Source organism: Leuciscus leuciscus (genome assembly GCF_965113295.1).
Source record: "Leuciscus leuciscus genome assembly, chromosome: 15".
In the NCBI taxonomy this organism is placed as follows: Eukaryota; Metazoa; Chordata; class Actinopteri; order Cypriniformes; family Leuciscidae; genus Leuciscus; species Leuciscus leuciscus.
In genome coordinates this window covers 37,056,303-37,083,561 of record NC_138739.1, presented here as the reverse complement: position 1 = coordinate 37,083,561, position 27,259 = coordinate 37,056,303, and the positions used below count along the sequence as shown (strand labels likewise).

Here is a 27,259-nt window from a genome sequence, read left to right as displayed (position 1 = left end):
GGTAGAGTAGGCAATTTTGGAGAGGCTAGCATTAGCAAGCTAGCTTTAAAAGCATAATATCCCCCCACCTTTCAGAGCGTCTTCAAAGCCACACTTTACAATAATCTCGAAGCACATAACATTACAAGAACATGAACAACGTACAGAGCTCTTGTTTGTACCACCTGACTGCTGCAGATTCATTTTGGGGTTGATGGTGTTGACGCAGAAACGCATAAATCCGAGTCTGAGGACGTGAACACTCAGCATAAAGGGCCGTTCACACCAAGAACGATAACTATAGCGATAACTATAGCGATAATTATATTTGCGTCCACACCAACGAACGATAATGGTCTGTTTATTCTAAGCTCGCATGCTGACGTTTCAAAGTGAGTCATTGAACATGTTTTTGCTTTTCTTGTTGCATTTACACGGCTTTAACCAGCAGATGTCCTCAGCATGCTATGTTTTGAGTAAAGGCTCTTGCACACTGAGTCCGAAATTCGCATCCGAAATTTTCGCACTTTAAAACATAAATATGACCTCACGTTATGTAAATCACGCTTGCACACTGCCTCCGAAACTTTCAAATGAATCATTGTTTTCCACATCCATTTTCTTGAAAAGGGGCTTGACTTGTCAAACAGTGGTGGATTTTCCTAGACCTCGGCGATTAACTTCTCCGCAATGTCGTCTGCCATTTTAAATACGCGAGCCCTTAAATTAGAATGGATTCTGATTGGCTGTCAGTGTTTTATCGTTCAACAGCTGGAAAAAAATCATACCGAAAGTGATCCCAATGATGTCGTTTCTCTATATCATTATCGTTATAGCTGTGGTGTGAACTCTGCTATTCTTTAATATTGAGAAAGATTTTTAGAATGATATCATTATCGTTATCTTTATCACTATTGTCCTTGGTGTGAATAAGCCTTAAGCTTAAACTTTAAGCTTAACTTAAGCTTGTTTTGGTTGAGGAGGAACTGTAAAATGCGGCTGCTGTTTGTTTGCGGCGCTCTGTGACTGACGTCTGTCTACAGGTAGGACATCGTATGTGGACCGAATGCAATGATATGACGAACATTTTTTGGACTTCCACTGAAAATATATATGTTCATGTTTTTATATTTTAGACCACTTCTATTATTGACTGACTATTATTGAGTTTCAACCCCCCAAAATTAAAAATTATTATAATTATAAAAAAAATAAAAAATGGACTACCCTACCTTTAAAAAAGTAACTTTATTGTACTTATTGTTTTACAACAAGACACAAAATAGCTAAATAAATAAATAACTTTTTTGTTTGTTTTACAACCAATGTCTCATTACATAAACCTTCCTAATTCCTATTGTAAATAACAAACTAGCCAAATAAATATTTTACATTTATTTAATTGTACTTTAATTGAACTATTAATTGAACTAATTAATGAAAAAATAAAAATAAAAATTTATTTTGCCAATTGCTATTATATAAAAAACCTTGATAATTCTAAATATTGTAAATAACTAACTTGCTTATTTTTTTTTAAATGTATCTAATTTTATTTATTTTTAAAACTAATATTTATTGATTGATTGAATGAATGAATAAATAAATGTTTAGTTTTTTAATTTAAGTTTTTACAACCCATGTTTATGGGGCACTGTGTATTTATTATTTATAAAAATAAATGAATACATAAAATAAAATTTGATTTGATCCTATTTATTTTTACTTATTATTGCACATACATGTCAGATCAGAAATTCATATCTGTGTCAAATTGCACAGATTCCATAAACAACTGATTAGCAAGGTTTAATATAATATGATGATATAATATAATAATTATTTATTTACAAAATAAATTAGCACGTTTTTTTTTAGTTTTTTTTTTTTATGAATTGTGTGTTGTAAAAGTAAATAGGTTTGCAATTTGCACAGATATGAATTTCTGATCTGACATGTATGTGCACATAAATGAGTGTGACGACACATTCCAGCACATGTGCTTCACATGTTCACACTGACGTGGGTTCGCCCCGAGGGAACGGCTCTGCCCAGGACAACCAATCACGACGCTGAAAGGCGCCGACCCACTTCCCCGACGGAGACGCTATTGTCCTCTGGCAGCAGTGACACGTATTCATTAAACTCTTCTATAACATCAGCAGCGCTATTATTTCTCATTCAGACGACTCTGCAGCGATTGTTTAAAGCCTATTGTGTAGCGATCGCGAGCTCATGCCGCACACGGTAATAACAGTGTGTAAAGGCTCATAGGCTTTCAGGTTGCCGTATGATCCTTATGAAACATGTTTAGAGAGTGGATTTGAGTTAAAGAAACACACAAGGGCTTCTGAACATGAAATGAACTGCTGGGGATCGCTGGCAAAATGCAATTAATAAGTTCAAATATTAAAGGCACCTTCAAAGCTGAATAATTAATCTGTGTTTGAATAGAGACAAGCAGCTGTCGTGCATTTTAATCAATCACGAAAAGAACATGAATATTTTGTGAGATAATGGCAGATTGACTGGCAGCATCTATTTTGAAACTTAGAGTTGGTGGTGTTTTGATGGAGAACTTCTAAACGCATATCAAGGAACAGAGTCAGTTTGGAAACAGAGTCCAGTCTGTTCCTGCAACACCGAAAGCAGCGACAGATCAGAGAAAGCAACAAACCTGGACATCAAAACTTTTGGCAAAATTTGAGACGCATAATTTAATTGCATTTATTTGCATTATTATTAGCTTAATGTGAATATTTATGGAAAAACAATCTAAGAAACAGCAAAAGCTACAAGTTAGTCAAAGACTTGCAGGTGCGCAAGACAAATACCTGCACAATTACTAATATAGTTTATTTTTTCAATGACAGCAACAACAAATAATAACAACAACAACAACAACAACACATAATAAATAATAATAATAATAATAATAATAATACATTTTATAATAATAATTATTTTTAGTTTTTTAACAACAACAATACTCATTATTATTATTGTAGATAAATAATAAAACTGTTTTGTATTATTTTTATTATATAATATTTTAAAATATGTAATTATTTTTTGTTAAATATTTGATTTTATTATATTTAATAATAATGTGATTCATTTTATTATTATCATAACAATATTTTTTTTACATTTCATTATATTTTATTATTATTTTTAAATGATTATTTATTGTTTTTAAAACAATGACAATAATAATTGCTATTATTGTTGTTGTTCAAATAAAACAAATAATTGTACATAATAATAATTGTAAATATAATAATTTAATTAATGAGGTGTATGAATAGTTTGAAATCTAACAACAACAACACTGTTTTATTTATTTTTTAAATCATAAAAACATTTTATTTTAAATATTATTTTATTTTTTCGTTCTATTTATTATAATTTATTTCATAATAATGATAATACCATTCCTTATTTCTTTGTCTCATTATATTGCACTATTACTTTCCTTCTAAACAACAACAGAAATTAAATACTTTTCTACTAATTTAATTAAAGAGGTGTATGAATTATTTTAACAATATTACAACAACGACAACATCGTGTTCTATTTAATTTTTATTATACAAATTTTATTATAAATATTTTATAATTTATTTTCTTATATTTTATTTTCCTTTTAAACAACAGCAGCAACAACAACAATTTTATAATTATTATTTGTTGAGTCTATTATTATTAATAATAATGAAGTTATATTTTATTATTATTTTCTATTTTCCACTTTTTTTGTCTATGTGCAACCCAAAACACCATGAGATATTTGCAGCGCCGGTATATGGATGTAACTGTTAGCTCCCAAAAGAGACACACACACACCCACACACACACACACACACACACCCACAGACAGACAGACACCCACACCCACACCCACACCCACACCCACACCCACACCCACACCCACAGACCCACACACACCCACAGACCCAGACACACACACGTTTACAATATGTTGTATTGTAAATTGGTTTGCAAATGGTGTTTTACAAAACTTCAATCATCTGGAAAGTTCTTGCAACTAACAAAATAAAAAACAGTTGTGTACAGTGCGTTCCTCTTTTCAGGCTTGACCAGGCATGATATAATTTTGGACCGAACTTGTGGCCCACTCCAGGGTCAGACAGCTTTTGAGAGGGAGGCAGAGGCACCATTAGCAGCCTGTCAAAACCATGAGGAGTGGGTGGAGAGAGAGAGAGAGAGAGAGAGAGAGAGAGAGAGAGAGAGAGAGAGAGAGAGAGAGAGAGAGAGAGAGAGAGAGAGAGAGAGAGAGAGAGAGAGAGAGACAGATCTGTGGGTGCTGTGTGAAGAATCATTTGGCCAGCTTTTCCTCGACTGTTGCCATTTATATAACGTGATGAATTTCGTCGTGTTTTTCAAGATTTGAAATCTCTATTAGTGAAACTTATTACCTGTGATATTATTAATCTTTTGAATAATTACAGGGATGAGTTAGCAATTAAAACATCATGTCTCAGTCCTTGAAGAACCGTTTAGTTATGTAAAAGAAAAAATAATCAGGCTGGACACCGAAAAAGAAAATCTGTTTTAATCACTGCCTTATTTTTCAGTAAAAAAATTACATAAATAAATCTAAATGTCTTATAAGCCAAAGGACCATTTGAAATTAGTTATCAGTGAATGTATCTTGATTTTATGAAAAATCCTTTTGGCAAAACAACTATAAAGCAGACCATTTTGACTGTACATACATTAATATATAAAGTTGGATTGGCAACTAAAACTAAAAACAAGTACTTTATGTGGCACAATTATTATTATTATTATTTTTTTTTTTTTTGGGAAAATAAAAAAAGCTATTTTTGATATTTTTACAGCATAAAGAACAGAACATTTATTCTGATATGAATGAACAAACACTATTTTGACATTTAGCATAAAGAACAGAATAAAGAAAATAAACTGTAAATGTATTATGAGTGTTGTTTCGACTTATTAAAGTTTTGAAATTAGTTTTTTTTTTTTCACAGTAAATACCACAATAAAACACCTTGGCTCAAGAATATGCATAATGCAAGAAATGTTTACAAAATTGGTCGATTTTGTCTGTTGGAAAAGTACGATTATTATTTAGTGATCAACCGATTTCATAAATATAATTAAACAAATTAGCTAAACTGCATTCAGATATGATGACATAGATATTATAATTAGGGCTGTGAAACGATTAATCGCGATTAATCACATCTAAAATAAGAGTTTGTGATTACATAATATATGTTGTGTACTGTACTGTGTATTATTATATTGTATATACTGTATATAAATACACACACATGCATGTATATATTTAAGATTTAAAAAAAAAAAATGTATATAAAATATTTATATTTATATATAACATAAATGATATATATATATATACACATACAAATATTTCTTAAATATATGACATGCATGTGTGTGTATTTATATATATATATATATATATATATATATATATACACACACACACAAAATAATTATACACAGTACACACATATATATATATATATATATATATATATATATATATATATATATATATATATATTCTAAACGCAAACGTTTATTTTGGACGTGATTAATCGTTTCACAGCCCTAAACCATTTACTGCAAAAAAGTATAAATAATTAAATATAGAAAAAAAGTCCTGAATTGAAACAATATATTATGTAACAAGGTTTTCCGAGAAAAACTGAATAAGAAATTGAATGAGAAAATGTAAAATGATTTTTTGAAATTTAATTGAAATTTAAATAGGCGGAGCAAGTTATGAAATATATGGGGGGAAAAAAATCAGCTTACATTTTTTATTTGGATTTAACCATTTGTATCAACATAGTAAACAGAGTCCATCTGGACTTTACGTCGATTTTAAAATGAAACAGAAATGGTGAAAACGAAGCATGTTTAACCTCAAAAAGCACTGCATTGATTTGTGGGTTTTGTTAGGGATGTAAAGATCTGCAGTGGGAAAGAATGATAAAAAGCGAAAGCTTAACTCGCTCAAAAAAACTGCTGTCTAGACTCGGCCAAAAGCTCTCAGAGGGAATAAGGGATGAGAACGCTGGAAAAGAAATGGTTCTGCCTCCTCAGCATGGGGTCTCTCATGAGAGCGCTCTCCCTCGGGACGAACACGAGCAACGTTCTAGCGCTTTCTGCAGATCAAGGCTCCGAAATCACACACACACACACAGCCATGATAACCCGTGGTGTTTTCAGGGATGATGACGCAACACGACTCTTTCAGGTGAGCCAAAAAAATAAAAATGGTAAAGCTGAGTAATACTGTGCGGGTCTGACCATCCTAATTAACGGTTGTGTTGTTGTTTCTTTCGGCATTCAGAAGAATAAAAGAGTAAAACATGACCTTATTGATATGCTGCTTCAAGCAGAAACATCGTTTCAAAGCCATCTCTCTTAGCGGCCTACAAACGCTTCTCTAATTTAATTAATGAGGTGCATGAATTACTTTTTAAACACCCCCATTGGAGAAACTGTTCCGTGGCCTTATTTCTCTGAAGGTTGGCACGACGAAACCGCGTAGGAAAAGCAAAACAAGCTTCCGTTATAACAGAAGATACAGTCTCAGTTTATTCCAGCCACTGAAACTGGACTTCCCTCAAGGGTGTTTCCAGCTCATTCACTGGAAATCAATCCCTCTTCCTGTTTCTGACAAGCGCTTTTTTTAGGTTTTTTTTGCCAACTTGTATCGAGTTCCTTAAGTTTTGCTTACTTGTCAGAAAAGTTAAAGGAGCCCGAGCCTCAAAAAGCCGCATGACTTGCGATCCGTAAACACAAAAGTAAACCAGGCTCGTTGGAGAAAAGGGCCTGTGTGGAGATTTCAGCAAAATTATGTAACTGTTTCTTGCACATTTCGTGACAAAATAGAACATACATACAACATAAATATACATTATCCTTAAAATGCCTTAGATGGCTTGAAGAACACAGATAAACCATGTACTGTCACAATGGTGAGTAAATTTAATCAGTCAAAATGACTTTAAAGGCCGCATTAAATCAAAATTTTTTGTTTTGTTAGCCTGGGTTTCCCCATGCTGCCTTGCTCGCAGCGCGATTTTATTCACGCTGCTAGGCAGCCTGGACACCATGGACCAGATTTTCCCCTGAAAAAGGGAACCAATCACAGAACGGGGAGGGAGCAGCAAGACGATGACGACACCAAAGCAGTTTGTTTATATCTATGGATCCAACATGGCATCAGACTCGACGTTACCTTCTACCCTCATGTTTATCTTGCACAAACGGTAATATTCGCTAAACGCCATCGTGTACACATAAATCTTTGACCCATCGTCTTTTTCCTCGTCGAATTTCTGTCGCTCTACATACGTCATCTGGTATAATTGAAACGATTGGCTATGAGCTACGTACAGGCGCATTTGATAGACATTCATAGCGCCCAATAAACGGCTCTGGGCATTCGTAAACCACGCCTCAAATACAAGAAAATGAACATGTAGTATCCAGACCAAGTCTCAAATGAGACTTGGTCTGACGTTAGCCAGGCTATAGTTTTGTAGCTTTTAGAATGATTATATTAGCCTTAAGGTTATGGATAAGCTGGTGTGTTCCAAAACAATGACAAAATTTGCATTTAGGAGATTTTATTGAACTTCACTTCTGTCAATAGTGGGAAGAGGATCAGGCGTGACTTTTTACTGCGCCGAGTCTAAGTATTCCCAAAAGTGCTATTCTGCCATACATTATAGTTATCCTTTTTAACCCGCTTAGAAAAGCGCCACATTTTATTTTGTGTCACCCTACTTGGTCGTATAACAGTGGAGTATCCCTTTATGAATGAAATGGCTAGAATTTATTCACACCTCTACTGTTGAATCCAACGTATCATCAGCGCTCGAATTCGCTTTCATGGTGCTGTCAAGTACGAATTGCAGTCTGTGAGGTAAACGAAACGCTATTGGCTATTTGAAAAGGGGGAGGAGCCATTCAATACGTCCCACTTTAGCTTCCTGTTTCAAGTGGAAATTACGTCAACGCATCAAACAAAGCTGCGTGTTCCAAGGCACTTCAGCGGGCCGTTAAGCTACCGCGATAGCTAGATGTCTTTGTCCATATTAGGGATTTCCTGGAACTGTTATAAGTTTTATTAATCATATGAGTCTCACTTGCAGAGTTTCTGCACGAGGGCGCCCTCCGGTGTTGAGTATGAATGAAAACTAAATTACATGTGAGAGTTTAGCTCTCTGTAATGCTCACATCACCCTATTTTCGAAAAATAGAAAAAAAAATACTGCTCTCTAAAGATACACACTTTTGGACTAAAAGTCCAGGGGGGCGTCAGCAGTTAGCAGGTTAATGTAACATTTCCCGTTTCAGGCCTAGCAAAATTATGGCAACTTACTCTCTGTAGAGTGGCCAAATCTGCAGGATAATGGAGGTGGGTGAACAGGTTAGTGGGTTTGCTCTCTTTTGCACTCACTGTTGTTCGGCAAGTCCTGCAGACTGGGGTGTCAAACGAGTCATTTTCGCAGAATCCCAAAACCGTCCACACTGATGGTCAAATTTTCTCGGAGTCCGACGACATGCTTTTACAGCTGGGCACGGTGTCTGCTTGTGTTGTATGACACTTAGCAACTAGCGTTAAGATGCAATACCGCCACCTACTGTACGTTTGGGGATGTAAACCAGATACTGGTGCTGGATTTATGATTATTTATGTACTTTTTTAATATTACGTTTATCGTCAATACCGATATATCGCGACTCGCCGACCGTAAACATACCCGATATTGTTAACAAAAGCAAAGTGAGATAAAAACACATTTCCTGAAGCAATTACACAAGTCTTTGAGCTCTTTTATCATGACTCACATGGTACCAGGTGAGCTACCAAGCAAGTTTACAAGTCAGAAAAGTCAACAAATTATATTCTGCCCAAGTACTCATAATTTGTGTGTAAAGGAATAAAAGTTGGCGTGCTTTACAGCCACTAGTGTTTGTTTCAGCTGGAAACTGCAGTGAATTTTACCTATAGGTACACTTTTGGAGAAAAATATGAATGCAGAAGCACATTATGCTGAGCAAAAATCTTAAAATCTGTCTGTAAAATCCATTTAAAACTGTGAAATTCAGCTGATAAGTTCATCTTGGACAGAGAGAGTTAGTTAGGCCATCCTCTACCTTGAAAACGCTATGACTTGAGATGTCTTATAGCATAGCTGAGGCGAAGAGATCTTTTACATGAATACTTCATCAAGGTCTCTTGTCCTTATCTCGTCTTTCGGCGCTTTCACAGAAAGACAGTTCTGTGTGCCATTATGAACAAGTGGCCAATGTAGGCGGTATTTGCACAAGCTTTCATTTCTTAGACCTTGATGCTTTAAAAACGATTGGCTTACTTTAAAGCTCAAGTCCTGTTTTTCACTGTTCCTTGTGAATAATTTCAAATGTAAGGCTCTTCATTGTAAAAAAGTTTGAGTGGTGGAAGGATACTACCATTGAATTCACAAACAAACTTGAAATGACATATTTCCCACCTGATTTGCTTGCCCTCTCTCAGGTCATACAGAGAGAAGAAGATGTCTGTGTCCTCGCCGATGGTGTTGTACGTGAAGCTCTTGAGGTTGACAAAGAGATGGTGCGGCACGGGCATTCGACATGAATCCCCGTGTCTTTGTTTTCCACCATCCTGAAAGCACAGAGTGAACAACACGTTTACATTTTGCTGTACATTGTTGCTGTTTGGATAGGTAAATGCTTAAGAGTCTATGATTGGATCATCCTTCCAGTGATTATTATGTTTCTAGCATGTTATATGTTCGGCAACAGTTCTTCTAACCCTATTGATGGAGTGTGTAGCTTTCCATTGCTTAAACAACCATGGGTAACACTTTAAAATACTGTTCCTTCAAATAATGAACACAGGAACAAATGAGTAACGCACTATTAACATACTAGTAACTACAATTAACTATCAAGAAACACAATTAGTGCTTAGATAGCAGTGTTGCAAACCTGTGACCTGTTTTATTGACCTACATTTGAACTAGCGCTTTATACATGACTGTAAAAGGTCTTTTAGCATGACCAAAACGAGGTGTTTAGCTCCACAAACCATTTCATGTCACATTTTAGCCCATGGTGAAGCGTGACCTACAAAAAGTCCAGCGCATGTTAACGACTCTAAGCATTTCTGACAAGCTCTCGGATGGTGCTGAGGATGCCAAATATACCTGGGATGTGCTTTGCTGGACGCTGTGTCTGCTGGACAGGTGCTGTCAACCGAGAGAAAGAGAGAAAGACAACTTAAATCCAGACGATATTTACAGTATACTGGACAAAGCATGCTGACTGCAGTTAGACATACTGACTGTACCTGCATAACAGGAACTGACATATTTAAATCAAAATAAAAAACTGTCTATTATAACAAATGTGACTTAAACTGAAACATAATGTGCAAACTAAGCATATACTGTACACTTGCTTGCACTGAAACTTCTTAAATAATCTTCAAACGTAAAACAATTTCCCATTAAAATGATTATTTAGGAGTTGCTTTGAGATTGACGTATCAAAGGGAACAAAATGTGATCTTTCATCTGCAATTGACCCCTCGCGGGGAGTTTGATTGACAGGCGATCTGACCAATCATAATCCGCCATCCGCCGAATCTGCCATTTTTGTCCGACAAGGCAGTCAGGAGTAGATTAACGTTGGAGGATTTGAACTTGAAAAACGAATGTACTGACGTCTTTCCGCGGTTAAAACAACATTCCTTCTGATGTTCATTCATGTTTATTTGATGCTATAAATAACTAGAAGGAGAGCTTTAACTGAGGCTCTATAGCGATCTGTCAGACACATTAAAGCGCCACAAAACGGAAAAAAATTATTTTTTCAATTTCTTAAAAAAAATACCAAATTTGAAAGGTGAGACTCTGTTTCATATCAAAAGTAACCTGGTCTGTCCTTTCTGTCAGCGCATTGTCATCTTTAACTGCGTGAGAACATGGTGGGGCGTGAGAGCGGTGTGGCTTGTCGGACATAGCAACAGTAACTAAAGGGGGCGGGTCTTTGCGAACGGTCAATTGAGAAAACAAGACACTTGCTTAAGGATTTGAATGTTTTTCCCCACAAGACTATATAGATGTACAGAGCAATATCTACATATAGATTAATCATATGCACAGAGGCATCATCAGCACAAACCCAAGCTGAAAACACATGCTCATAATCACATGGTGAAACGCACACATGCACACATCTCGCCCGGGAGCCTGGGTGACTTATGAGTCTGTATTTCTTAGCTTGCATCTTTCTCTCCAGTGCTTTTGACAGCGTTTAGAATAAATTACACAGCATTCAACACAACCCCCCACTGGTGAATGCATGGTGGGAATGAAGGTATGCAAAACATGCTAGCGTAAGGAGATTAAATAGATCGTGCCTTCCTGTTAAAAAGACAAAGTGCTATGCTGTTCTGGGTGGAGTGATATTGCTATGTGGTTGCTAAGGTGTCGCTAAACACTTTTTCTGTCCAGTTGCTAGGGTGTTCTAGGTGGTTGCTATGGAACTGTTCAGGTGTTCTTGGAAGAGTGACATTACTATGCGGTTGCCAAGGTGTTTTCAGTGGTTGTCAGAACGTTGCTGTCCAGTTGCTAGGGCATTCTGGGTGGTTTCTAAGCCATTGCTTGGGTGTTCTGATGTTGCTATGTGGTTAGCATTTTCCTTTACAGTTGCTAGGGTATTCTGTGTTGTTGGCATGATGCCACTATGCTGTTGCTAAGGTGTTCTGAATGATTGTTATCGCATTGCTAAAGAGTTCCTCAAGCATTGCTAGGTGGTTAAGCTGCTTAGGGTGGTCGCTATGGTGTAGCCAGGGGGTAGCTATAGTGTTCTGATTGGTTGTATGATGTTGCAAATAAAGTGTTTCCAGGTGATTCCTATGGTGTTCTGGGCCGTTACTAGGGCATTTCTAAGTAGTAGTCAAGTGGTTGTTAATGTTTTTCTGTTCAGTTGCAAAGGTTCATACGGTGTTACTCGGTTGTATCTAGGGTACTCTGGTTGGTTGCATGATGTTGTGGCTAAAGGGTTGCTAGGCTGTTTTTGCCAATTGCTTTGCTGTGATTGCTAGGTTACTTAGCATGGTTGCTAAGATATTGCTAGGTGGTAGTCCAGTGTTCCAAATGGTTGCTAGGACATTGCAAGGTGTTATTGAAGTATTCAGAGCGGTTGCTAGGTATGGAAGCTTGTTTCTGCCAAGGAATAAAACAATTTAAAAGATAATTGCGACTTTTTATCTCATAATTCTTTTCTCAGATTTGTAAGATATAAACTCACAATTTAAAGTTATATAAAGTCCCAATTCTGATGAAAAAAAGACTGACTTTTTTGGACTTTATATCTCGCAATTCTGACTTAATAACTTGCATTTGTGACTTTATATATTGCAATTGCTAAAGTTTATATCACGCAATTCTGACTTTATGGGCCCTATTTTAACGATCTGAAACGCAAGTATCAAGCGCGAACTTAGATACTTTATATCTCGCAATTGTGACTTTATATCTCGCAATTGCTACTTTATATCTCGCAATTGTGACTTTATGCCGCGCAACTGTGACTTTATATCTCGCAATTGTGGCTTTATATCTCGCAATTGTGGCTTTATATCTCGCAATTGTGGCTTTATATCTCGCAATTGCTACTTTATATCTCGCAATTGCTACTTTATATCTCGCAATTGTGGCTTTATATCTCGCAATTGTGGCTTTATATCTCGCAATTGCTACTTTATATCGCGCAATTGTGACTTTATATCTCGCAATTGTGGCTTTATATCTCGCAATTACTACTTTATATCTCGCAAGTGTGACTTTATATCTTGCAATTGTGACTTTATATCTCGCAATTGTGACTTTATATCTCGCAATATCTTGCAATTGTGACTTTATATCTCGCAATTGTGACTTTATATCTCGCAATATCTCGCAATTGGTACTTTATATCTCGCAGTTCTGACTTTATAACTCGCAATTCTGACTATATAACTCGCAATTCTGACTATATATTCCGCAATTGCTAAAGTTTATATCAAGAAATTCTGACTTTATAACTCGAAATTGTGAGTTTATATTACATAGTTACATAATAAATGTAAACAAGCAAAAAAAAAGTCAGAATTGTGAGATAAAATGTCGCAATTACCTTTTTTAATCTCTGGCAGAAAAAAAGCTTTCGTGGCTAGGGCATTGCTACTGATGCTTTCCTTAGTAAACCCCACTAATAATTACCTTCACAATAAGAACCAGCAAAAGAAATCCTCAAAGCTGCATGCACTTTATATCAAGATAAAAAGTGATATTTCCTTGAGATAGTGCTTGACAACAAGGGAGTGAAGTAGAGCTTCATTTTCAAACCCAGTGGAGGATTTCAGGCCAAATTGAGAAATGTCTGAAAACAAATATCTTTCCTTCTGTTCTCACTTTCACCATCAGGGAGGCTAAACGCACGCCTGGCGGGACTCATTAATCTAAAACAGCGCTTTGCGGCACTGTGAGCGTGGCAGATTTTACAGCCATGTTACAACATTTCTGTGAGACTTCACTCCCTGACTAACTTATATCAATATCTATTTTGTTCTTTTGTAAAATAAAAACAGTGTTGATAATTTATGCATACTGTGCATTACTATAGGTACAAGGACGCCTGGTGCAAGTGTCTTGTTTAAGGGAACAATGAGGCTGACATCTCAATGTGTCAAAATGAAACCTGAAACTTGTGCATTACCATCCCTGAATCTTAAAGGAAGTTTAAAACAAGTAAAACAAATACAATCAATTCTTTAAAAACAAAAATGAATGACAATGACAAAAAAATTACGGAATGAATCTTGAAAGTGAACAGAAAACATTAGATGGACAGAGTAAATTGTGTGAACAGTGCACGTGTAATTCAGAAGGAGAAAAGCTCGGCTCTTTGATTTAATCTATCTTTTGCTCCCCTGGAGACAATTCAGCAGCAACTTCTAAGAAAGCTAAAGGTCTTGAGTCTCTGCAGCTTCAGTGCTCTCTGATGCCCGAGGGCAAGTAAAAGTCTTCTCACATCTATGTCTCTATGTTCTGTTCAGAAGCTTGCTTCTTTCTTCTCTTCTTTCTTTATTTTTGGTATTTGTGTGAAACTCCTCCGCCTCCCACATATCGAGCTATACAAATCTCTCTGTGACCTCAACATTTGGCTAGTGCACTTAAAAACCAAGTCGAGATTCAGCTACTCTACCCGGAGTGCTTGCTTTTCATCTGAATTTATCCCAGAAAGTTAGCTAAACCTCTTAGTCAGGCACTTTGAATAGTTCTCATTTCTCTTGACTAGTTCCTCCATCCTCTTTCAATCTTTCACCAAGTTTAGAACTTCCAACGGTTGGAGGAAAAATGCGACCATGGATATCAAATTATTTTAATATGCTTTTAGAAGTTTCATAACGACTGAAAGAATATTTGACATATGACAAAGAATATTTTAGCATCTCTGATTTAAACCTAGTGGCAAAAATGCTGATGGATTTGTGAAATTTGATTCATTTCAACAGTCTGATTCAAAACATTGATTCATTTCAAAGCACTGATTTAGCCTTTTACTTAACATTTACTTAAAATTGAAGTAACTGAATGACATTTGACATGCTTTAAAAAACATCAAATATTAAATATTAGATTAAATACATAATATAAACATTTATTTGTGTAAATATAATAAATATTAAATAGAAAATGGCAACATTTGCGGTTTAATTCTTCTAATAAAAAAAAACAATTCACATTATTTTACAAAACAGTTCCCAATAAAACGTTGTGAAATTTTTTTTTTAAAAGTGAATTACCGAGGGTAAAGATATAATCAAAAAGTTAAAAAGCTGGTTTTCTTTTCTTTTATTTCCAATATTGTCTCTTAGTTCCATAAAGCTTAAAATCAGGCTTTCTGGGAAATTGAATATGCAAATGATTCATTCTGATGAGCCGTCTTGGGAATTTGCCCTCTAATGGAGTGTTTAAAAACATGTCTGCTTTCTAACCGTTCAGCGCAATCTACAGGTGCGAACTTGGCAACATCTGCACATTATGCCTACATTATGCACATATGCAAAACAGTTGCAGGAATACATTAAAACATTCATTTCTGCACTTGTCTATGCAGATGACTCACATATCAATAAACTCATATTGAACAACCTGCAGTAATCCAAAGCAACAAAAACACTCAGATTGACATTCATTTGAACTCATAAATGGTGCAAAAACATCTACCAAATGTTGTTTTAACATCCAACAGAGGATATTGTAGCGATTTACCGCTTCAGGGATGAAAATCCACACATCGGACACACATCTGAATGCAGACAGAGTACTTACCATTTTGTAGAGATCTGAAACGCTGATCTGGTCCGCATCGACCATTTCAAACTCCTTCCTGGGAACCAGATCTAAGCCTAAATGTCTGTTGAACACGGGAAAAGAACAGGACGGAGATTAACTAGATTACTTGAAACTGAAATACTTAGAATGGATAATATTGTGGATAATAAAAGAACAGAAAATCTGTCAAGCTGTTGCGTCCACCTGTTGTGGCGGGCATTTAGCCATACCGTATCTTTTTATATCCATCAGTCGCTACACTAATATCTAACACAGCGTTGTGATGGCCGCTAGATTGGAAAACATGACATAAGAACATTTCCAGGCAAGTTTTCAACATTACTTTCCCGGTTTGCCCAATCACAGCTGTTAATATTGGGAGGATCGTGTGGTTAAAATGCATAGGAAGCTGCTAGCGCTATGTGCAGCTGTCGTATTGTAGATCTATGGAAACAGGTGTTGTCCTCATAACACAACTAAAGTGATGACATGCCATACAGTAACCTAATATAACATAAACATGGCTTATCCAGAACTTCTCAGACGTAAATAAAACCCCATTAACTCCCTGAGCAGCCTAAATCACAGACTAGCATTAGTGGGTTAGCATCTAAACACAGGAAAGGTTGAAGATGAATAGTCGTATCAAAAGTTTGTTGAAATACACATTTCTATCACTAAACTATTTTTCATAGTTTTACATTTGTTTGGATGTTCTAGGTGTTTGATAAGTGGTTTAATTAATTAATTAATTAAGAAGAAAATGGTCAAACAGAAGTAATGCTAGTAATGCTAACTAGCCACACAGTTAAAGTGTTCTCAGCTCATTGATAGCTGGTTGCTAGGGTGTTTGGGTGGTTGCTAGGGCATTGATAGGTGGCTCTTGTTTATTTTGCTCTGGCTGTAGTGCTCTCAATCAAAGCATTAGCATTAGCATCGCCCAAGGCCTCCGCCTAGCCAGGGGTATAAATTTCCATCTTTTCTGAATATCTCAATGCAAATTAGCTCTCCAGAGAGACATCTCACATCATTGGCTTGTATCAGAGCATAAATAAATCTATTTGTTGACGACTTTGTATAAACAGACAGTAATAAACTTATTATGTGACAATTAAGTGTTTTTAGCAATGACAAGCTTGATATACTCCACAACTGCAGCGTGAATGCCTCTAATTTGCTACGTCAAGGCGTTGCTCGATTTATAAATGTCTTGTTACTGAGGCTGAATTAACTCTCTTGAAGTCTTACACAAAATAATTTAATGTAGGCTATATAGCAGTGACACTTACAAGTGAAAAAAATACAAGATCACTTCAAGAGAAAATTGATAACCTTAGAGAGGCATAATGAAAAACATGATTAGATTGTTTGAAAAACACTCGAGACGCTCTTCAACTCACGCTTCAAGTATTTATAGAACATATCGGTAAGTGCTCGCGTCTCAAATCCATTTTATCCCCTTTACTCAATTATATAGTTTGCTGATCTGAAGACCTGGCAGTGATGCACTGCTGAAAGCCCAGAACCACAAAGAGCCTCATCACAGAAGTGAATCTTCAGGTGACATTGAAGACGAGGGATGAGTGGTCGACGTGGGCCTGACTCAGATGCTGATACACCACAATTCCTGGATCATCTGGCCTCTAAAAGATTGTTGGTTTAGATTAACTCTGCTTTCATTCGTCGCTATAAGAGGTGAACTCCATGACTTATGTCTTGGAGGTCTGGTAATGTCATAGTCTACTTACACACGTTAGATAATAGCTTGTATTATGAAATTATTGAATTTCATAATCATCAATCAATCATCATCAATAATGAAGATCACAAAGAATATATTTTTTTTACATTCATAATAAAGCCATATACTACTGGTTTAAAGTTTGGAATAATTAAGATTTGTAATGTGTTTGAAAGAAGTCTAAAAACGGTGAAACTAGAGGTTAAAGATAACTGAAAAGAACAAACCGGCCCATTCAATAAATCTTGACAGTATATTTTAGAGTAAACTTTATACAATGTACTTAAAAAAAGTAATTATTTTTACACAAGTGTTGTTATATAACTCTAACCCTAACCTTTATTATTAATATTTTTTTGTAAATATAATTCATAGCTGACTGAAAGCTCAATTTGCAGTATAAGCAAATGGATAATGGACATAAAACTTTTGAAAATCTCTGAAAAAGATGAAATAATGATGCAAGAGCGGTAAATACTGACACTCAAAAGCTGTGAAGAATAGCACAGCTGTGTAGGTTAGAAATGGGGGCGGTATCTGAAGGACAGACACGACCGCCTTTCATCGCAGTGAAAAGTCAATTTACTCTGAATTAAAAAAACAACCTCATGCTGTGTTGGTTTGTTTGGCCTCAGTGTTTGCACTTGAAATCTCAATGTAATTCACATTTAACCAGGCAGTGAATGACATATGCTACTGTTATCCTCATTTCTTCGCTGTGTTGGGCCAAGTTGTTTTAGGGTGACGAGAAAGGCGCTGCAATCCATCTCTAGCGTTTCAGCTCTGTTGACTCCACGCTCAGGAGGCCTTGGCCTTTAACACATTAAAAGCGCTGGCAAATCTCCATGACGCACAAGAGCTTATTTAAACACTCATCAATTGAGTGAAGCATGCCAAGACTGGACATAAATTTCAACAAATTGTTTGGAGGGTGGAACAAATGCATGACAATCCCATGGACTTGTTTAATTGGATGTATTTCAAAATATCAACTGACATATTTTGTCTGACATATAAGAGACTGGTTTATCCACATGATTTAGACCAAGGGTGGAAGTTAGCATGATGGCTAATATTGCTAACAACACTTTAAAGGCACCTCAACTGGTTCTTCTGCAAGATCAGTGGTGGAGGTTAGCATGATTGTTAACATTGCTAACAATATATTAAAAGGCACGTTTGCTGGTTCTTCTGCAAGATCAATGGTGGAAGTTAGCATGATTGTTAACATTGCTAACAACACATTAATGGCACCTTTGCTGGTTCTTCTGCAAGAGTTAGATCAATGGTCGAGGTTAGCATGATAGTTAACATTGCTAACAATACATTAAAGGCATTTTTGCTGGTTCTTCCGCAAGAGTTAGACCAATGGTGGAGGTTAACGTGATAGCAAACATTGCTAACATTGCTAACAACACTTTAAAGGCACCTTTTCACTGGTTCTTCTGCAAGACCAATGGTGGAGGTTAGCATGATTGTTAACATTGCTAACAATACATTAAAAGGCACGTTTGCTGGTTCTTCTGCAAGATCAATGGTGGAGGTTAGCATGATGGCTAACATTGCTAACAACACATTAATGGCACCTTTGCTGGTTCTTCTGCAAGAGTTAGATCAATGGTGGAGGTTAGCATGATAGTTAACATTGCTAACAACACATTAATGACACCTTTGTTAGTTCTTCCGCAAGAGTTAGACCAATGGTGGAGGTTAACGTGATAGCAAACATTACTAACAACACATTAAATGTACCTTTGCTGGTTTGTACACAAGAGTTAGACCAATGGTGGAGGTTAGCATGATAGTTAACATTGCTAACAATACATTAAAGGTATTTTTGCTGGTTCTTCCGCAAGAGTTAGACCAATGGTGGAAGTTAACGTGATAGCACACATTGCTAACAACACCTTTAAGGCATCTTCCTGGTTCTTCCTTACGATTAAGAGAAGGTTTTTAATTTGAATTTGTGCAGGGCATTTTCTTGGAGGTAAAAGAGAGTAACTCACTCATTGCCCCAGTCCAGTCGTACAGTGATGTGGCGTTTGACTTCCCGGACTTGATCCTGGGTCAGGTGGCCTGAAAGCAGTTGTCGCCTCAGATCAATCAACTCGTTCATCACGTGACGGAGCTTGTAAAAGAGGTCTACTTTATGCTTCTGTGGAGAAAAAACAAACAAACAAGAGAGACAAATATTTATTTCATCCATCCACTCATGACAAACTAGTCTCAGATTTGACAAGGCAAATGTACAGTAGTTGTGTGTTATACATACCATAGTGTCAGTAAATGGTCATTCAGTAATTATATACTGTACACAGTGCAATTTAAACTGTGGTTAAGGTGCAAAATATATTTCCTGACATTGTCCTACAGAACATCTTGATACTTGAAATTCACTGGTTCTTCGAAGACTGCACCATATTCATCTACCATTCCAAAGGCATCAGACGCTGACGGAGTAACACACTGATCCAACAAAACCAGACAAACATGTCCGTTGGTCTGTTGATGCAGTGTGAATTAGCCTTTAAGGGACAGCCACACTAACAGCATTCACATTTGTACATAATCATCTCCACTTTGTTTTTGAGTCACTGATATAAATGACTTCATGTCACCCTGCTACAAATCACCGTCAGTGAGAATGGTGTTATGCTGCCTTCAAATGATGTTGGAATTGCAGTTCTGTAGATAATCAAAGACACGGATAGTCAAAGACGTGGAACAACCACTGAGCATCATCTAAGCACATGCCCCAAACCGCAAGGCTTCCTCTTCAAGTTTGTGTATGATGGTTGATAATGACTCCCTCATCTGCCCTCGGGGAGACATGCAGCGAACAGATCTGTGCGTCTGTCATACCGACATGCTGTGCCGGCTGTGTGTGCGGTCTCCAGTGCCCTCCATCACCGAAACATCTCAGGACTCGAGTTTGACGTGCTCTTGGAAACAAAGATGGTTTGTCTAGAGCTTTCACAAGAATGTGCCCCTGGATACCTACATGTACATAGCATGAAGTATCTGTCACTATTTCATTCCACTGTGTGTTATTGGTGAAATCAGATGGGATTTGGACACTCTCATCTAAAAGCCACTTCCATCAAATTCCCTGTTATACTCACTTGGACTTCTGTACTGGATGTAGCCTTTTCCCCTGACTGTTCCTGGCTCTAGGGACTGATAGCTTCCCTCTCCTCATGGTGGAAGCAATAATTACTCCTCTCTGATGCAAGCAGAACAGTGTGAGTCCTTCCCTGCTAGTCTTAATGGCAAGTTTCTTTGGAGAAGAATCTCAATAACCAGCTGAAGATCACAAGTCCACTTCCTGTTCGGATGTCGCTTAGTGCCAGTTTGGGGCTCCTCTAGCTGATGGAACGGCACAGTCTTTTTGATGAAGTTGGCTGACTTTGCTGGGGAAACTAGCATCCCATGCTAGCTAGACAAGTATGGATTCCCACACTGATCCAAGCTGGTTTATACTGGTTAGTGCTGGTCAAGCTGGTGGACCTATATAGTGCTGAAGTTGGTTGGGCTAATTAAGGAGCACTGATGTACTTTTTTAAGGATGTTTTTAATGGTTGATTATTCATCTAGTCACCCAACAATCAACTAATCTGCTTGTGAAGTTCTGGGGGGATACACTTTAGAAACCTAACAACATTCTCCAACTCTAAATTCAGCTACAGCTGTCAAAACATCACTTTTGTAACAAATGTACAGCCTTCAATAATACATTTCAAGACAATTACTGTCAAATGTAATGTCTCAAGATGCTTGTATTATATTGTTACCATTATCCTCTGCTTTGATAACCCTTTACTGTTTTGTAACTACTCAAACAACTTTTCACTACGCAGTTTACTGTGGAAAAATTCAGACTAAGGCATTATGGGTTTAGGAGCAAAGTAGCATTGCATTGCTCTAAACGCATCTTAGCGACCCAAACACATCCGATCTCGTTGACTGATATCAAAATTAACAATCCAGTCAGACTCAACTAATCTGCCACCCATTGACTCATTTACATTGACCCATTGACTTTATCGGCTTACACTTTATCACACTTCTGACTGTCTCTCAATGATAGGACTCAATTTGACCAATGAGATTTAGGCAATTCCATTTACCCGGATATGTTGCACGAAATGAATGAAATATGTAAATATGTATCCCAGACTCCTCTGGGCCTCTACAAAGGATTTCACACATGAGATCTAGTCTAAAAAGACATGATGTTTCTGCTTAGCTTTCCCCCATGGCTGTCACGTAAGTTATTTCGGGATCTTGGCTCAAGTAGATTTTAGTACACAGTGTGGGGTCATCCACCCTCCATTGCTCTCGCTCTCTCTCCTTCCAAGAACACACGATCATGGCAATCCATTTACCCCGATGAAAAACAGATTTATCAGCCTCTGCAGTATAATGCGATTATGATTGTTTTAAGTTGGCTGTCGAGAGACATGTATCAATCCTTAAGCTTTAACTGAAATAAAAGCTCAGATTGACAGCCTCCCCCACACCCCAACAGCAAGAACCTCGCCTCCTCTGCATTTTCTGAAAGATGGATTGAATCTAGTACAATCCATCAGGATCCTCTACCACTTATGGGGTCCCTAGTCAATTAACGAGTACTTCAAGGATTGACATTGATATTTCAGTAGGGTATTCAAAACAGAGACTTCAAATGTCAACAAAGCTTTTGTGTTTGGAAAAGAAACCCCTCGACTGGTGAGTCTGTTTTGGTAGTAAATCTCTAGTAGTTTTCCACAGATAATGCATTTGAGACTGCTTAATGGTAAAACCAATAAGCCCCAAAGTTCTGGGTGTTTGAGCGCCTTGACATTACGATTAATCAGTTTGACAGCACTATGTATATTATTAAAAATATATATATATATATATTAATCTAATATTATTTTTATTGCTCTAATGCCAGTGATCATTATACCATGATTTTTGGATGATTTAGCTGAAGAGCTTAGATGGAGACACACATGCAAAGCATGGTCTGTGCTTCAGGGAATACAGCTGAAGAACAGTTTGTGAGTGTGTGGGAAGAGGAGCCAATGATCACTGAGCCGTGTGAAGAACATGTATTTATCACACTTTCCACAACTGTATGACTCACAGGCTTTAAATACAGAGACCGAATTGAGCTACAGTGCAAGGTGTCTGAAACACATTTTACCATGTCCAGCTCTCAGTCAATGCATCCACATCTTGTAGGAAAATATTTGTAAGAAACCATTTTAAATAAATACTTCACACCTGTGCATGATCGAGCAGCTTGATTATTAAAACTCAACTTTAGCCACTCACTTCTAAAGCTTGGATCCTCCAGAAGGACATGCAGAATGGCAGGTGCAACACAGCCAGGAAGTTTGGCAAACTTTCACACATGTCTTACTCTTATTGTTTAGTCAGATACCATCTGGAATCATAGTATATTCTTCTTCTGGTCCGAAGAAATACTAAAATCCATATTATTATTTCATAATGACTGAGCAGACCGAGCTGACGAACACTAAACAGAAGTCAGTGACGTGCCAATACACGGTGTAATGGCCACCTAATGTTAAATGCAGTTTATGACATGAATGTTGATGTGCTTTTAAGATGACGACTTCTATGTTGCATGATTGTTATTGAGTGAATGCATGTTGTTCTTGTGTTCAGATTAAGGAGAGAATTTGCTTGGAAGAGAGAGATGGCCTCTCTACAACTGACTGTTATACAACAGTTCCTTTTGTTTTGTTCGTAGCATTTATCAGTGTTTCTTTTCCAGTTTTATGTCCGCTCTTTTACATGTATGTGAAGAGTGTGCTTGTGCGAACTAACCATAAAGACTAGATGCGAATACCAGTTCTGTGCCTCGTGTTTTCCTTCTCGCCTCCCGTCTTTTACTTCACCTGGGCAGACTACAAACCCTCTGACAGGTGTTACAACGTGGCCATGTGACTTTCTGACATCAAAATAAGAGCCCTTTTGCAGCTTAGTTGCAATAAAGGGTCATTCAGGACTGGGGAGGGACTTACTATGTTTGCATTGCATGTAAAACACAAAAATCGAAATAATAATTCACATAAATCAAATTTTTAACTATGAAGACTTAAAAAAATAGTTTGTGAAACTTAAAAATATAAATAATTCACACAAATAATTATTTAAAAAAACAACACATTGTATATAGGGCAGGACTTGATTCTATATAAGCACACATATTCATCATAAGACCAGCCACACTCTATACTGCTCTTCCCTCCCACTGAAGTCATAGAGAGCAACGTACCTTCAAATAACATCAAAGTGTTTCTCATGAAAGGGGACCTATTATGCCCCTTTTAACAAGATTCAGGTGTCCCCAGAATTCTGTGCAGTTTCAGCTCAAAATACCCTACAGATAATGTATTATACCATGTTGTAAATGTCCGTTTTGAGTGGAAGGAAGAATGTGCTGTTTATGTGCATGTATCTTTAAATGTACATTTTATGCTGCGTTGCATGTGTTTTAAAGCCATATCATTCTAATCTTCTGTTATATGGTTTTCTGAGCGCACACATCCGAAGCATGTTCCTTCTCCTTTTCCCTCTTCTTTGTTATTTGTTCATCGGAATGTCGTCTCTTTGGTCATGTGTCGCCATATCAAAATTCTCAAGAATATACATTTTTAACATTAGTCGTTGTCGTTGTCTAGGACATCTATCCTCTAGCTAACTTCCCTCTTCATGCTTCTCTCTCCTCCACTCCCCACACTCCCCTTCATGTGCACGCGCACTAACCCCCCAAACCCCCACGCCCAAATCATTATTGTCGGTTTTTGGCTGGAACACTGCTGTCGGTCCAGGCTGGGCCAGTTTGTTTTTCTTGCCGTTAGTGGAGCCAGGGCTGTCTACAGAGATCGCGTATTTTTACAGTGTGTTCAGGGGACAGGCAGCTAGCAGATAGTGAGGAGATGTTTGCTGTATGTGACATAAAATGTTTTGGCCTAAAAAATGTGTGACAACGCTTAGAGCACCTTTAAACTAAATTCTCGTTCACGTCTTATTGCGCTTAACCTGTCAAATACACACAAGGTCATGTCAATGTATTGCAGATATTATTAATTAATTGTAATGTACAACATAAGTAGAGAATTTAGTCTGATTCAAGGGGAATCAGAATGCCATACTGACTGACGAGAGGAGGAGCTGGGAGGGAGGAGGGTAATGAGCTCCTGAGAAACGCGATAGCTGCTGATAATACAGAAGGAGCTTATATATGTATACAGTGATAGGCGTCATATTCCTATAGGTAATAGTCAGCTGAGAGTCAGCTGATGCGAGCTTGACTAACGTGACCTGACACTACGCTTGATGTATATATTAGATCTGTGTAAAAAGCAGCGTAATATACAGTACCTTCTGCTAAATATGCCATTCATATAAATCAAACAACAAAAGAAAAACAGTAAATCACTCACTGCTTTAGATTGAATAACTTCAGTAGCTTTAATAAGAATACATTTCTTACTTGAACACTGCTGTTAAATGAGTGTTCAGCTCACTCAGGGCAGGGTCTATGCAAATAGGGCAGATCCGTCAGCACTCGTGGGCGGGGCCTGTGCAATGTGACACTGCATAGAAACTGCAAACGGCTTGCTCTGAGACATTGATTATGATTTATCGGTATAAAAAAAGAGTGGGTGGATTTTTTCCATTATAGGGTGGCTGTGTACACACACTGCCGACACACATTTATGTTCAAACACCATGTAAAAGTGAATTTTGCATAATAGGTTGCCTTTAAAGACATGTTTGTTTAACTGACCCATTATGACCATTTGCTTTCAGGAGAACAGAAAACTATCAAGTTCATCTCAGTTCTATGAAATTGGGTGAATACAATGAGCGCTTCTGAGCAAGAACCAATAACAGGATCAAAGTTTTTCAGGTTGGTGGCATTTAACCATTGCTAGATACTCAGAGCTACCACTTAGCAGCAGCACATGCAACATAACATCACACATGCTAGTCTAGTTACAGTGGACTAACTGTCATTTTATAGAAAGTATCAAATAAGCTAGTGTTAAAAAACAAACGAGAAAAAATCCTAATTTAACATGTTTGTCTAACAGGAAATGGACATATCACACAAAACATGAATTTGTAAACCATGAAAAGCCATTTATTAGCTTTCCGTGTCCTCCATTTGAGACTCTTCAGTCAGTGATGGAGTGACTCACACTGTTTCGCCCACACTCTGTACAGTCACTGCTGATCCTTCGGGTGCTAATGCTAATGCTCACCTGCGCTAGCCGACTCATCTCGCCCCACACACAGGGGCTCTTTCTAACCACACGTTTGACGTTCAGGTTTTGTTACGAAAAAAAAAAAAGATAGTACATGATAATCTTAGACTAATAGATGAGGATATGTTAGCAGTGCGTAAAGAAAAATGGTAATACGCAACTTATAAAATGTCGGCAAATCGTTGAATGGCCAAATGACAATACTGATGCAAAGTAACAGGACTCTCACTTTAAATACAGTTCTTTAAGGAAAAAGCCAGTTTATCTTGTCTGAATGCTTAATTTAAAGTACAACTCATGGGAATGTCGCAACATCTGAGACTGAAATGCTACATTAACTTCAGGGTAGAAGGTTTGAATAATTTCCAAACAGTATGACTGTTTTTACAGTTAACACTTCAGGGTCCTGCCTGGAAAGCTTCAACACTTTGAGATGATTATAAGTACTGCAGTATCATGTTAACACAGTCAGGTAGCATAAAATGTTCCAAAATAGCTCAAAAAGAACATGCGTGTGAGTATGCTGTGGAGGTATTAGGTAGATAATATAGTGGATATAAGAGAGTGTGTGACTTAGTGTGTATGTGCACTAACTGGCTAACACGCTAGCATCAAACCTCTCATGGCCCAACATGACCTATGCTCAGGGCACGCAATCTCACTTCCCTCGCAGTTCCACTCTGCCAAGCAGGACTGTCAGTCAGTCAGTGTGTGTTTGCCTGTCTTTGCTACGGGTCAACAAAGGGCGGTGGAAATGACAGACCATATGGGAAGGCCAGACAGTATTGTAGTGATTTCACAGAGAGAAAAAACATGCAACAAACTGTTCAGAGACCTGCAACAAGCCTCGTGTGACCTAGTTGATTTAAAATGCAGCTCTTTTTTATATTAATCTTACAGAAAACATCCAAGTGAGTTTGTCAAAAAATTCAGATTAAACTCAAACACTATCTGATTCTTTTGAAGTGATTCTTTTGAACCAGTTCTTCTTTTTAAAGTTATGGTCAAATTAAAAAGCCTTTGAAAATCACTATTACTATTACTAATGTTTCATACTACCCTCTAAACTAACCCCAAACACCATGGCAATCACATAGCAAAGCCCTAGCAACCTACTACAACATCCTACTGTAACGGAGGCAAGTTAGTAAGAGCTGTGTGAGTAAACCTCACTCCCCTGATCTCAAGAGGCCCACTAGTGATTGACGCTAGAGACTGCGGGCTATAGGGTCCTTGTTAGTGCGCTCACCTCTCATGCCGTAGACGCCGCTTCGAGTTCCGCTCTGAGCAGTGCGAGTAGGACCTGGAGGGGTTACATTGGTGCCGTGACCCGAATGGGTGTGAGGTTTAGGGGGGTGAGTGTAACGGAGGCCAACTAGTGTCAGCTGTGCAGGTAAACCTCACTGCCCTGACTTCAAGAGGCGCGCTAGAGACTGTGGTCCTTGTTAGCGCACCCGCCTCCCATGCCAGAGATACTGGATCGAGAAGGACTGGAGGGGTTACATTGGTGCCGTGACCCGGATGGGTGTGAGGTCTAGTGTCAGCTTTGCAGGGAAACCTCACTGCCCTGACCTTAAGTGGCACAGTAGAGACTGCTGTATCGTCTTTGTTAGCACGCTCGCCTCCCATGCCGGAGACGCCGGATCGGATATATATATATATGCACACACACACTCACACACACATTATATATGATATATATACAAACTTTTATGTTAGATGTGATTAATTACTATCAACCATAATGATCAGCTATAATGTACAACAGCATTTGACACAATATATAATTAGAAGCAATAAACCGCATTTCTATGATAAAA

The 27,259-nt window shown here is 37.5% G+C and overlaps 1 protein-coding gene across 6 annotated transcripts in view; it reads right to left on the bottom strand.

Annotated features, from left to right (window-relative positions):
* dock3 (dedicator of cytokinesis 3) overlaps positions 1-27,259 on the bottom strand; it is a 204,258-nt gene that overhangs the window by 60,553 nt on the left and 116,446 nt on the right. For all 6 annotated transcript variants that reach the window (XM_082137785.1, XM_082137786.1, XM_082137788.1 and 3 more), the window contains exons 6-9: positions 19,158-19,306; positions 15,408-15,492; positions 10,230-10,271; positions 9,534-9,685 (exon numbers count right to left, since the gene is read on the bottom strand). In XM_082137785.1, the coding sequence (XP_081993911.1) occupies positions 9,534-9,685; positions 10,230-10,271; positions 15,408-15,492; positions 19,158-19,306 (428 nt within the window). The remainder of the gene's footprint in view (positions 1-9,533; positions 9,686-10,229; positions 10,272-15,407; positions 15,493-19,157; positions 19,307-27,259) is intronic.